Source organism: Schistocerca americana, chromosome X (genome assembly GCF_021461395.2).
Source record: "Schistocerca americana isolate TAMUIC-IGC-003095 chromosome X, iqSchAmer2.1, whole genome shotgun sequence".
NCBI lineage: Eukaryota > Metazoa > Arthropoda > Insecta > Orthoptera > Acrididae > Schistocerca > Schistocerca americana.
Window position 1 is genome coordinate 522,870,680 of NC_060130.1, and position 15,298 is coordinate 522,885,977.

The following is a 15,298-nucleotide window of genomic DNA, read 5'->3' on the forward strand; positions in this document are numbered from 1 at the left end:
AAGTCTACACAGATTATCAGATCACAATCCATTTTATTCACTTGGTTTAACAATGACTCCAGTTTATTTAAGAAAAGTTCAAAATTTCCATATGGTGATTGGTAAACTGTAGCAATAATGAGGTTAAACTTACAATTGTTATAGCTGCCGTTTCATAGTTCATTCCAGCATTTGTTCCATTTAAGTCAAGTAGGGCAAAAAATATATATTTTCCTTCATGTAAATTGCTACCTCACCCATATTGCTGTTATTTCTGCAATAGTAGAAAGACAAAATGAATTTATTTAGTTTTGTATGTTGAATTAATTCAGGGTTAAGCCAGTGCTCAGAATGCATAATACTGAGAGCTCCTTTAGCTCACCTGTTAATAGTACATCAATTCCTTCACTCTTATTGTGCTGGGATTGTACATTATGGTGATAAAATTTTAGATTGGGTTTATTCATGACTTGGTAGTTGGGTATCTCATTGACAGCATCACATACATTTAATTTAAATTTGGATCACCAGTAGTGTTGCATTTTCTTTCTTATTTCTTGTTCATTTTACTGTCCTCACTGTTGCCAATAGGACATAGGCCTATAGGAATCTGATGGATAATTTTATTCCTTAAAAGTCCTTCTTTATCTATTTTTTCTAACTTTACTTGGTGTGCAAGTTACAGTACAGCTTCCTTATATCCAATACATCACATTTAGTGTATTCTGAACACAGTTTTTGTTTTTCAATGTTTATTTTCTAAATTTCTTTGTTTACACATAAACTATAAATTAGATCATGCCTATGAGGCAATGTGGCAAGTACTGTATGTCTAGATTTATTCACTACTACAAAACTCTGCATGGTTTTCGTAGGAACCTGTGCTACATCTTTTGCTACATTATACAAATGATAAATTCATTTCCTAGCATTATTTTTTGTCTGAAAGTCAGTGTCTCCAACATGTTTAGTTCCCATTCCATGTTTCAATACATTAGTCATTGCTGTGCTTTGATGTTTCACTTGGGACAAGCTAGATTGATTTCTGCCAGGGCTATCTGTTTGTAAAAGTACATTACTCTTGTTTCCTGAAGATTCATTTTTGTTGTTGTCATTATTTCCCAGAAGACCATTCATTTTCTGCTTACTAATTTTTGCAAGATGATGATTTGCAAAGACATTATAACCATCACTTAATTCCTGGTTAAGCCAATGCTCATAATGGATAATACTGAGAGCTCCTTTAGTTCACCTGTTAATAGTACATCAATTCCACCACTCTTGTTACAATGGGATTGTACATTTGGTGGTATTTCAGTATGGAAGGATCTTGCTCACCTTTGCTGGGACAGCTATAGAAGTTCTTACAGAACTGCTGAGTACCACACATCCATATTTTCCTGCATTTCTACATTTGTCCATTATGACTGCATTTTGGATATTGTGGTGGTTCCATTGTCCCATGTCTATAACAGTACAATAATGGTCTCACAATAACTCTTTGACAGAAGTGGTAAACAAAAAGAAATGAATAATAAAAGCCGAGTGTGAATTTGATTAAATCACAGGACTATAATTGTTACATTCCTGATTAATTGGTAACTTTTAATATTTGCAATGTGTTCACAATGAATATATAAAGTGTTGTTCTGATTTAGTATTGACCCAACAATCTAAACTAGTTATGCAATCACAATGCAAGAATATGACGTTTTCCTTACATTTTGTATGTTTCTTTCATTTTCTTCCATAAAGCAGGATCACATTTATGGCATCTTCCTCTGCCTTTTGAAGCTGGAGTAATACCTTCTTCCATTATAATCTTATAAATTCATGACCTTGCACACTTCTTGAGACCTCATTGACATCAGCTGTAAAATTGTGGGAGAATTATTACATGTTTCCTTTGATGAGAAAATAAAACATTTAATTGGTTGGTAGGATAAGGTGACTATTGGAATGACATTTGGAGTAAATGAGACAAGTTTTGGAACTACGCTCAATCTTTAGCTAATGATTTCTATTTGATAAAGCAAGTTTTGAATGAATATCGACAAACAAGTCAATGCATCAGGTACTGAAGCAAGTCAGAATAGGTTTAAAACATTTTATTTTTAATTGGATAATATGAGTTTTGGAATGGACTGCCGAAAGTCATGGTTGCAAAATGCTGGCAAGACTTGTTTACAGAATAGTGAAAAAAACTGGTAGAAACCAATCTTGAGGATGACTGGTTTGATCCGAAGAAATGTAGGAACATATGAGGCCATACTGACCCTGTGACTTATCTTAGAAGATAGAACAGAGAAAGGCAAACATATGTTTACAGCATTTTTTAGACTTACAGAAAGGGTTTGACAGTGTTTACTGGAATACACTCATTGAAATTCAGAAGGTAGCAGAGGTAAAATACAGGGATCAAAATGTTATCTACATCTTGCACAGAAACCAGGATACAGCTACAAAGTCAAATGGCATGAAAGGAAAACCATTGTTGAGAAGGGAATGAGACAGAGTTTTAGCCTGTCCCCTATGTATTCAGTCTGTACACTGAACAACCAGTAATGGAGGGTAAGGACAAATTTGGAAAGGGAATTGAGATTCATAGGGAAGAAATAAAAACTCTAAGGTTTGCTGATGACTTTGTAATTCTGTCAGAGATTGCAAAGGACTTTAAAGAGCATTGTAACAGAAGTGACTGTGTGTTCAAAAGAGGTATAAGATGAGCATCAACAAAAGTTAAAGAAGGGTAATGGATCATAATCAAATTGAATCAGGTGAGGCTGAAGGGATTAGATTAAGAAATGAGACCCTAAAGTAGTCAGTGAGTTCTGCTATTTGGACAGCAAAATAACTGATAATGACAGAAGTAGTGAGGATACAAAATGCAGACTGACAATAGTGTTTCCGAAAAAGATAAATTTGTTAAAATCAAATAAAAATTTAAGTGTTAGTAAGTCCTTTCTGAAAGTATTTGGAGTGTAGACTTGTACAAAAATGAAACATGGATGATAAACAATCTAGACTAGAAGAGAAGAGAAGCTTTTGGAACACGGTGCTGAAGAAGCAAAGATCAGCACATTCCTCACACTGGGAACTATCAAGAAAGGGGTTCCACAAGGGTCGGTCTTGGGTCCTTTGTTGTTCTTAATATATATTAATGACTTGCCATTCTATATTCATGAAGAGGCAAAGTTAGTTCTCTTTGCTGATGATACAAGTATAGTAATCACACCTGACAAACAAGAATTAACTGATGAAATTGTCAATAATGTCTTTCAGAAAATTACTAAGTGGTTCCTTGTAAACGGACTCTCACTGAATTTTGATAAGACACAGTACATACAGTTCCGTACAGTAAATGGTATGACGCCGTTAATAAATATAGACCTTAATCAGAAGCATATAGCTAAGGTAGAATATTCAAAAATTTTAGGTGTGTCCATTGATGAGAGATTAAATTGGAAGAAACACATTGATGATCTGCTGAAACGTTTGAGTTCAGCTACTTATGCAATAAGGGTCATTGCAAATTTTGGTGATAAACATCTTAGTAAATTAGCTTACTATGACTATTTTCACTCATTGCTTGCATATGGCATCATATTTTGGGGTAATTCATCACTGAGCAATAAAGTATTTATTACACAAAAGTGTGTAATCAGAATAATAGCTGGAGTCCACGGAAGATCATCCTGCAGACATTTATTTAAGGATCTAGGGATATTCACAGTAGCTTCTCAGTATATATACTCTCTTATGAAATTTGTTATTAACAACCAAACCCAATTCAAAAGTAATAGCAGTGTGCGTAACTACAATACTAGGAGAATGGATGATCTTCACTATTCAAGATTAAATCTAACTTTGGCACAGAAAGGGGTGAATTATACTGCCACTAAAGTCTTTGGTCACTTACCAAATAGTATCAAAAGTCTGACAGATAACCAACAAGTATTTAAGAAGGAATTAAAAGAATTTCTGAATGACAACTCCTTCTACTCCATAGAGGAATTTTTAGATATAAATTAAGAAAAAAAAAGAAAAAACCAAACAAAAAATTATAAAAAAATAAAAAAATAAATAAAAAAATAAAAAAAAGTGGCTATATTAACTTAATTATGTCGTTAAATTAACTTAATTATGTCATGTATTGGAAAATTTGACTTGTTCCACATCATTACGAAATATCGTATTCATGATCCATGGAACTAGTATTAATCTAATCTAATCTAATCTAATCTAATCTGATCTGAAGGTTAGATGGATAGTGTGACTAACTAATGGAAAGATCAAATTGAGGAAAAGTTTGTGGCACAACTTCAGTAAATGAAGGGATTAATTGATAAGACACATCTTGAGACATCAAGTAATCATCAGTTTTTTAATACAAGGAGCTATGGGGTTCAAAATAACAGAGTGAGACCAAGGTTTGAGCAAAGTGAGCCATTTCAAATGGATCTAAGTTGCAGTAGCTATGCAGAGATGAAGAGCCTTCTTGCACAGAGGAGACTAGCACAGATAGCTGCATCAAAACCATCATTGGGCTGAAGACCAGAACAACAATAACAATACATACAGAAGTTGACTGCAGCAGCTGCTTCTGCCTGTTAATCTATATCACGAGTTATTTCACAACTCTAAAGGCTCTGCTTCATGATAGGTTTTATGGAACACAATGTGACAATGACTGAATGAATCACTGAATGAATACTTTATTTAACTTAATTATATTGCCTCAAAGGATAATTCTGTAACACAGCACAGAATGAAAGTATATCAAATAAGCTTGCTGCTTGGTCTTCAGTTCTACTCAGTGAGAGGCACTTTTAAATCCCAAACATGCTAGAGTGAGCTTTATGTTTGCTTTATTTATCTGTTCACTCTATGGGACATCTGGAAGAACCCTAACTGTCCAGTGAATACCTAAATCCTCTAGTATGGGTCAGATTTATTGATGAAATTTTCATAATCTGAGCTCATGGAAAGAACAAAATCCACTCTTTCCTTAATAACCTCAACACCTGCTTCCAAATCTACTTCATTTGGTCCTTCCCATCTCAGACCTCCTAGATGTCAGTTTCCTACTTTCAAATGGCTCCATAAATACATTTGTTCATATCAAGCACACCAAGCACCAACAGTAACTCCACTTTTACAACTGTTACCTGTTCTATATCAAAAAGTCTGTTCCATACAGCCTCATCATCAGTGGATTCTGCATCTGTAATGGAAAGCAGGAGTTGTCAAAATATCCCAACCAGCTCATCTCCAAACAGATCTCCCATGCCAACTCCTCGTCTGACACTCATAAATCTGTTAACTATCTGCTGAACAGTTCTCCTCTGATCACCCAGTTTAGCACACTGACATTGAAAAACTCAACCACACAGGTTTTACTACCTCTTATCATGCCCTGAGGTGGATGTTCTACCCAAATTCCTTCCTTCACCATCCAAAGTAGCGTTCTGCAACCTACAAAAGTTGCAATATATCCTTGTCTATTCCTATTCCAATCCTGCTCCCAAACTTTCAGTCCATTGGTCATACACTTGTCCCATTCATCCACCCTCCCATCTTCCCTCCCACCCACCACCTACTACTACAGCCCAGTCTCAGACATTTCCTATCCAATAAAAGGCAGCCATATTACATATTAGCTGTGCTGCAATAATGTGCAGCTTTCCCCTTCCAACTCATTTTGTCTGTTTGTGGACTGCCCAAACTGTATCAAACAGAAAACTTGACAATCCAGTTGCCAACCTGTTGCTTATCTCATCACAAATGACTTTGACAGCTGCTTCACAGTGTACAGCATTTGGACACTCCTTTGCAGCACAGGTTTCTGTGAACTATGCAAGTGGGAGCTGTCTCCTCAGCATAGCCTGCATTCTTGTAACCCCCTTGGCCAAACCTCTGCTAACCTGTTTCCCATTGCCTCACCTTACCTTCTCTCTTTCCTCTTCTGTCATTGACAATAGCATTCAATCCATGTCCAGCATGTGTAATACCTTATCCCACCACTTCCACCTTCCAACCCCATGCAGGCATCCCCCCCTTCTCTCTCTCTCTCTCTCTCTCTCTCTCTCTCTCTCTCTCTCTCTCTCTCTCTCTCTCTCTCTCTCTCTCTCTCTCTCTCTCTCTCTCCCCCCCCCCCCCCCACTTCATTTAACCTCCCTGTCACCTTCTCTGTCTCCACCTTCCTCTCTTCCCCCCTCCTTGCCTCCTCACTCCCCCTCTGTCTACTCTCTCTCTGTCTCTCATATTCCCAACCCCTTCCAACTCATTTTGTCTTATTGTGCAGCCACTAAGTCATCTGTCTTTCCTGCTTCTGCCTGAACTTCTCTGCTATTCCCTCCTTGCCCCATGCACCCTTCTCTAAGTCCTCCCCACATCCATCATCCCAGAGAACTGCTCACTAATAATCAGCATAGCCATGGTAGCATCCTTCTGGATGTCTGTCTGGTTGTGTATGTAAATGTGTGTACTTTCTGCCACAAGGACAACCAGGACTCAAAAGCTAGTTAATACAGTGATCTGTTGTATGTCTATGCACCATTCATCAGTCATTTGCTTTGTTTCCTAATAGTCATTTAAAGTCATTTGACATAAGTTCTGTCTGTTGGGAATAGGAGCAGACCCAATATCAAAGCTTCTTGGATCTACATTTTATGCTAATAGTGTCCTGTGGTATAGCCATCCGTGCTGAATTCACCTGGTTCCAAAGATCATCTGCGGTGGTTGACATCGAGTCACAGATTGCACCCATCATTCTGCCGTACCCCACACATTTTTGATTGGCAACAAGTCTGGTGATCTGCCATGCCAGGGTAAAAGGCTGACATCCTGTTCATGCAGCAACATGCGATCGTGCATTGTCTGGCTGAAAAATGATGTCGGGGTGTTGTGCAGAAAGGGTGTATGGCTACAGGTCGCAGGATGTCATTCAAGTAGGTGACACTGGTCACAGTGTCCTGGACATGCACCAACTGTGATTTGTTATTGTACGCAACAGCACACAACAGCATAAGGCCTTGCGTCTGCACTGTATATCTTGTGTGAATGCAGTTGATTCCGCTTCCCCTGTCTTCAGCGAACCAAAATGCGGCAATCATTTTTAAACGAACAAATTTGGATTTGTCTGAAAACATTATCTGATGCCATTCCTGTCCCCAGTGATGTTGCTCCATATACAATTAACATCTGGCATGTTTCTGCACATTCATCAAATGTAAGTGTAGAAGTGGATGATGCATACGTAACCCATCCCATAATAAATTGCGATGGACTGTCATCCCTGACAGTATATTTCCACTGTTGTGCCAGAGCCAAGGAGGATGCTCATCTGTCCTCCAGTGCCATTCAGAAGAGGTGTTGATCTTCTCGGGAGGTGGTCTGGATGGTGCAACCTGACCCAACTCATCACATGTTACGGCCTTCTGTGAACCATTCTGCACACACCCATTGCACTGCTGAAATACCTCATCCCACATGAGCAGCAATTTCCCAGATGGATGCATCAAATATTCTCATGCCAATAATGTGCTGTCTTTCAAACTCACTGATTCGACGATACAGTTTGCGTATACATCTGTGAGGCAACCTGGACACGTGCTCAAGTCATGTCAATCCATTACTTGGGGTTTATAGTGACAACCAGAGCTGCAGGCACATTTTACCGGTAGGTGGTGCTGTGCTGCAGTATCAATGTTGACCTTAAACCTGCAGGCCAACATGTTTCAAATGCTAATCATTTCTGCAGAACATACTAATGTACATGTCCTGTGAATATGAATATGCTGTCGGTAGTTGTTCAATGTGTTCTGTTTTTTTTTTCCTGAACATAAGTGTATTAAAAAAATAATGTACTTAAGTAAAGAGAATTTTTTCTTTGGTGTGCTCTACATAATATCCTGTGAGGGCCGGCCGGAGTGGCCGTGCGGTTCTAGGCGCTACAGTCTGGAACCGAGTGACCGCTACGGTTCCAGGTTCGAATCCTGCCTCGGGAATGGATGTGTGTGATGTCCTTAGGTTAGTTAGGTTTAAGTAGCTCTAAGTTCTAGGCGACTGATGACCTCAGAAGTTAAGTTGCATAGTGCTCGGAGCCATTATCCTGAGAGGAAGTTTCCACAAGTGTTGTTGTGCAGTGGTGACTATATTTTTTTTTAATTTGATGTTGCGTCAAGTGATGTGAAAATATATGCAAAAGGTTGGTTGGTTGGTTGGTTTGGGGGATTAAAGGGACCAGACTGCCTGCAAAAGGTTGCACCTATGCATTTATACAATAACTTTGTTTCAGTTAATTACTTCAGTTCTAATAAAATGGAGAACTTAAAATGTGTTTTAACTGTATGAATATATTGATACGTACTTTCCGTTTCCTTCTCAGAGATCTGAAGCTGGACAATATTCTTCTAGACTATGAGGGCCATATCCGTATTGCTGACTTTGGTATGTGCAAGTTGCAGATATTTCTTGACAGAATGGCTGACACGTTTTGTGGAACACCAGACTACATGGCTCCAGAGGTAAAGCACTTCTAGAAGTTGCATTTGAATCAAATGAAATGCATGCCCTTACAGTTCAAATCGTCACAAAAATTGCTATTAGTGTTTTAAGTATTCCTTAGTAATCAATACAGCCCTTGAATTGGTTCGTAAAGTATAATGGTTTTGTCAGATTTTGAAACTGTTTAATTATCCACTTCCATAAGCAATGTTAGTAACTGACACTGCTGCAGGCTCCCCAACTGAGATGGAGGTAATCAAGTTAATGGAGGAAGTGACTCGCACCACCAGAATTTAGTTGTAAAGAGAAAGAGATGTAGTGGCATGTATTTATTTATCACCAGACTTCTTGTTAATTTAGTGTATTGTATTGTATGGAACTGGGGACCTAGAAATGATGGAGAGGCTTCATCCCCGCCATAGCCCTCAGTGGTTCACAACCTCACAACACATACAGCAGTCCTCTCACCTCACTGCCGCCCCACACTGAACCCATGGTTATTGTGTGGTTCAGCCCCCAGTGGACCCACCCCTCTCCAGGAACGTCTCACACCAGATGAGTGTAACCACAACTGTGGTAATGATGGTGTACATGTACGTGCAGGCAGTGTGTGTGTGTGCAGCAATCCCCGACATAGTATAACTGAGGCAGAATAAGGGGAACTGTCCACCCCCGGTAGCTGAGTATTCAGTGTGACAGAATTCAATCCTAAGGGCCCAGGTTCAATCCCTGGCTGGGTCAGAGATTTTCTCCACTCAGGGACTGGCTGTTGTGTTGTCCTAATCATCATCATTTCAGCCCCACTGATGCGCAAGTCACCAAAGTGGTGTCAAATTGAAAGACTTGAACCCGGCAAATGGTCTACCCGCTGGGAGGCCCTGGTCGCACGACATTTATTTATTTTAGGAGAACTAGCCCGCATTCACTGAACTGGACCTTAAAAACCATTCTCAGTCTGGCCGGCACACCGGACCTCGACATTAATCTGCTGGGTGGATTCATGCCGGGGACTGGCACGCCTTCCTGCCCCAAACACAGTGCGCTAGACCACGCAGCTAACTGGGCGGGCCTGATATGGTGTACTTTATACTAAGTCCATCTGTCTTGTCTTATGCTTATGGAGTGAGGCTATGTGACATTGGTAGTAGAAATATCCTACAGTGTAAGGAGGATTGTTATCCTTTTTGTCAACAGTTCATAGATGTTATTAGTTGATTACCAGGCTCCTTACCATTGTTTTAAAATGATTGTTGTGTAAGTAGCTTTGGGGCTTACTGAGCACACTATGAAAATTGTTTTTATATGTATACTGTACTATAATGTTATGTAAAATTTTTCTTGTAATGTGCACCTTTATGTTAGGCAGGGGGCAGTTTTGTTGTAGTATTTGTTTGTCTAGTAAAAATGTCACATACAGAAGTATTAGAAGGAAAATGCGAGTGTTCACTGGTTGGTTAGAATGTTAAAACCTGTTGCAGACTCCTGTGAAATATTTTAATATCTAGCTCACAGTGTCTAAACTGATAGTAGTATGGTTTCTGATATTCTCTCCAGTTTCTATACCCTTGAATTCAAAATTAATGTTTTATCCCAGTGGCAGAGTTCCTTTATAAACAACCTACTGCACTGTTCCATAAAAACTATTTAACTAGTTCATCGTCTGAAGGTATTAGTAAAGAAGCTTTGAGATTAATTAAATACTGTTATGAGAGGGGAAAAAGACCATACATTTTGCTCAGACGATTGATATGAGAAATAAAACTTTTTCATAAATTCTGCTTATTGTTGCTTCCATTGTTCAATCAGATGTTGCAGAGTGTATGTTTCCATGCAGTGTGTGCTACATGAAAAATGACATTGCCTTATAAATTTCATAAAGTGCACGTCAGACTCTCTGGTTGTAATATGGATGTTCATTTACTAATATTTGTAATTCAATGTATTCTCTACCATTTGTGAGATTTTGTATTATCTGAACATGCAGTCAAGGGATTAAAAAAGTGAGTCCTGTAACATCTGTCTATATTTTCAGTTGTAGGACTAGATTGTTTATAAAATGCAGAAGTGTAGAAAATTTACAAAATATTTCAATTCTAATACAGAAAAGTTCATACTTCAACTATCTACATATGTTTCCTCCTTTCAGCCAGCAATTCCTGCTGAAAAAGTTGTCTTCACTGTGATTTTAAGTGCATATGTATGTGTATCAAAAAATAATGCACCATAATTCTTTACTGCTATACTGTTGTACTGAAATGTTTGGGATATGTATCTCCAAGTGGTGTTAGATCTGAAAACTGCAAATAGCCATGTATCCAGTAATGAAAACAGAAGTGACATAGCAAGTGGAACCTGCACTGAGTGTGAAAATTCTGTTGTGGTTGGTGTATGGTGCACGAAGGAATACTGGCTACCAAGCAGACAAAGAACATATTTTATTTATGACAACATAATGAACACTTTGCAATTCTTTAGCCAGTTACAAGAAGACAGAACACCTGGAAAGTAGCCATAGATCTTTAGTAAATTTCAAGTAGAGGGAAGCCTTGTCAAATAACTCCACTGAAATTCACAAGTCATGGCTGGCATTTAGTTTTATGTGGAATGCCAGCTGAGGAAGCTCAGCATGTGCTCTGTAGGAAGGACCCCTGGGTGGGGCCAATGCAAAGCCCAGAGTATACTCTGAGCTAAGATTGAAGGATGGGCGTGTACTCTGACTAATGAGCTGCTGGGTGCAGTCAGTGTAAAGTCTGGAGCATTTGATGAGTGAATGCCAGGTGAGCATGTGCTCATCAGTTGATGAGCTGCTGGGTACAACCAGAATATAGTATGGAGCTGACGCTGAGTGAATGCTGACTGCTGGTCACTGAGAGGCATTTTAAATAGTCAGGCAGAAAGGCTTTGATGTGGAGGGTGTGACTTGACTGTAGTACCACTTTCATTGAGGTGTACTCTGCTGGCAGCAAGACTGGTGCCTGGTGGTGGCCACAGGAGATACTTTGGTCATTGTCTGGAAAGTTTACATACATGTAGTGCATGCACTGGCCATTACCATCTTGCCAGTGTGTAGACTGTATGACTGCAGACTGGCAACCCATCAATTGTGGGTGTATTTGTGGTTGCAGAAGTAATCAGCAAACATCCATAGCCATGGCACAGCTGATACATGAATTATTGTGAATTTTGGTAGAGGATATTTTGTATGGTATAGCAGATGATATTTTGAATGGAAAACTCTACTTTGCAAAAATCAGTGCCCACTGGGTGATGAAGAACCTGATGGTTAACCACAAGACCAAGGGATTAATATCATGATGATTAAAATTCTTCTGGGTGATGTGCCACATCATTGTATCAAATGTAAAATACTTTTATGTGTGTGTGTGTGTGTGTGTGTGTGTGTGTGTGTGTGTGTGTGTGTTGATTAATAATGTCAATTACCCCTCAAATTTGGTGTTGGTGTGTCCACAACTCTTTTGGCTATACACAAGCTTCCTGGAACATAATAAGTTGTCCACAATCATGTTCACAATCATGGTGATGTTCCCCTTCTGCCAATTTATTGTGTTTTTTGCACCACACATAGTGTCCATGTTCTGCAACATGTGTGCTGACTGTACTCCCTGTCTGTCCTATATAGGCAGCTCTGCACTCACAATATAGCTCAATAGCTCATATACTCTTGCAGTATTAACATTGCTCACTTCATCCTAGGTGATATCTCTCACATCATGGATTCTGTTGGCTGCTGCAGAAGATCAGTTTGAAATCTCTTGGGTGGCAGATGTTGCCTAGCCATTCACTGAAGCTGTTCACATATAGTCAGTGCACTAGCAGAAGCTTCTCTTTCTTGTCATTTTCTCTTGTATTCCAGTTGTCCTGTTCTTATAATATTGGTGCCATATATGTCAGTATAAAAGGTGTGGTGTAGTTCCCTCAATTCTTCTTTGATATTATTAACATCACTTATTTGAGGTGCATTAGCAATCAGCATGTGCAGGACAGAATACTTTTGAGCTGTGTGATCATGGCTCTCCACTTCCAGGTACTGCCTTCTGGAACACCATGTCTCTCGGACTACCACTGGTGGTTCTGTACACTTTCATGTCCATAAATGGTATTACACTGTTATTTTCAGTTTTGTGCATGAATTGTATATTCTTATGCAGGCTGTTAAAGTGCTGATGGGAGTTTCTCAATTCCACTTCCTCATGTAGACAGATAACGAATGTGTTGTCCGCATACTGTAGCTTACAATGGATTTGTAATGGCATGGAAACTAGGGCTATTTGCTCAAAAGCTGCCATGAGGTGGTCCACACTAACTGGGCAGACAGGGGAGACCATCATCATTCCATTTAATTGCTTGTAATGTTTTCCCTGTCATGTGAAGTACACCGATGACAGTCATAAGCACACCAAATGAGATATCAGATGGGATCTGCTCCTCTAGGATGTGAATGGTATCCTGTATAGGTATACTGGTGAAGAGAAACTTGATGTTGAAACTGACTATAATGTCAGTTGGTTGTACACTATGTGATCAAAAGTATCCAGACACCTGGCTGAAAATAACTTAACAGTTTGTGGCACTCTCCATCAATAATACTGGAATTCAGTATGGTGTTGGCCCACCCTTAGCCTTGATAACAGCTACCACTCTCGCAGGCATACATTCAGCCAGGTGCTGGAAGGTTTCTTGGGGAATGGCAGCCCATTCTTCATGGAGTGATGCACTGAGGAGAGGTATCAATGTCGGTCAATGAGGCCTGGCACGAAGTTGGTGTTCCAAAACATCCCTAAAGTGTTAGATAGGATTCAGGTCAGGACTCTGTGCAGGCCAGTCCATTAGAGGGATGTTATTGTTATGTAACCACTCCACCACACACCATGCATTATGAACAGGTGACCACTCATGTTGAAAGATTCAATCGCCATCCCCGAATTGCTCTCGACAGTGGGAAGCAAGAAGGTGCTTAAAACATCATTGTAGGCCAGTGCTGTGATAGTGCCATGCAAAACAACAAGGGCTGCAAACCCCTCAATTTAAAACATGACCACACCATAACAGCACCACCTCTGAATTTTACTGTTGGCACTACACAAGCTGGCTGATGACGTTCACCGGGCATTCGCCATACTCCCACCCTACCATCAGGTCGCCATATTGTGTATCGTGATTTGTCACTCCACACAATGTTTTTCCACTGTTCAATCATCCAATATTTACGTTCCTTACACCAAGTGAGGCATCGTTTTGCATTTACCAGCATGATGTGTGGTTAACAAGCAGCCGCTTGACAATGAAGCCCAAATTCTCTCACCTCCTGGTCTGGATAGATGTCTGCCTATTACGCATAACGACTCTATTCAACCATCGGTGGCCTCTGTCAGTCAACAGATGAAGCCAGCCTGTACACTTTTGTGCTGTATGTGTCCCTTCACCTTTCCACTTCACTGTCACATCTGAAACAGTGGACCTAGTGATGTATAGGACTGTGGAAATCTTGTGTACAGACTTATGACACAAGTGACACCCAATCACCTGACCACGTTTAAAGTCTGTGAGTTTTGTGGAGCAACCCCATTCTGCTCTTTCATGATGTCTAGTGCGCTGCTGAGGTCGCTGATGTGGAGTACCTGACAGTAGGTGGCAGCACAATGCACCTATTATGAAAAACGTATATTTTGGGGGGTTACCAGATACTTTTGATCACATAGTGTATCTTCTATTCCCTTATCAGTTGTACAAAGTGGGAAGAATCCTCCATGTAAGCCTTGGGCGATTTGTAAGATGGCTAAAATGTCAGTTTTATAGTTTATATATTTTAAAGTATTTTATATTTGATACAAAGGTGAGGTACAACATGCAGAAGAATTTTAGTCATCTTTACACTGGGCATGAAAGCCCGTGTAGTTGGATTAATATCATATTTTGACAACCTAAGAGTATTGTGTGTCAGTTCTTCTTTATCTCATGCAAGAGATGGCAACAGGTAATGAATTCTGAGCTTAATGTTACTCATCTCAATGAAAGCATGTGCATGTGTTACTTTTCTTCACAATGACGCAACTGGAAGGACACAGTCCATGGAGGAGGTTCTCATGGCTCAATTCTAAGACATATGTTGCAGTCTGTTAGTGGGGGTTTCACCTAGGGAAAATCTTTGTCAATGCCAAAACTAACACTGACACTCTCATTGTGCTGCATGATGCTTTATGTGACAGGTGCATAAAAAAGTAGGCTCTGAACATCTGACTTCGCCATGAAAATTTGCAACCAAATGATGAGACTTTTATTTGAGACATTATTGCACATTTTGGCTGGGAGTTAAACCAGTCCTGATCTTGCACTACTGTACTTCCCATCTACGTGGCCTATTGCAGAGAGCTTTAAGTAAGACACCATTATCACAATGGTCATCAGTATGCTCAAGCTCTGGACACGTACGAATGAGGCATTTTGAAACCTGTAGCCCAGTGAAAGAAATGTACATATTTAGAAATTTTATGTGCATGTAAATGTATTGTGAAATAATATTCTTAAGTAATTTTCAGTTGACTCTAACAATATATTATTAACTGTATCATTTGTTGCTCCTTGATTTCTGTTCTACATTGTATGAAAAGCTGTAGAATGGATCATTTCAACTAAAATTCTCAGCAGTCGGAAGAAATTTTCTTCTAACGCATTCTCAAAAATGTCAGTTAATGGGCAACCCACGGCTAGGTCCAATGGTTGTTCATGCATTTTGCCATTAAACTGAAAGTATTGTAATCTAGTACACCCTGCAGCAGTGACATAAGTTCTG

General features: G+C 39.5%; 1 protein-coding gene across 1 annotated transcript in view; it reads left to right on the forward strand.

Annotated features, from left to right (window-relative positions):
• LOC124556114 (titin-like) overlaps positions 1-15,298 on the forward strand; it is a 161,115-nt gene that overhangs the window by 128,411 nt on the left and 17,406 nt on the right. Inside the window, exon 6 of the mRNA XM_047130135.1 lies at positions 8,369-8,507. Within this exon, the coding sequence (XP_046986091.1) occupies positions 8,369-8,507 (139 nt within the window). The remainder of the gene's footprint in view (positions 1-8,368; positions 8,508-15,298) is intronic.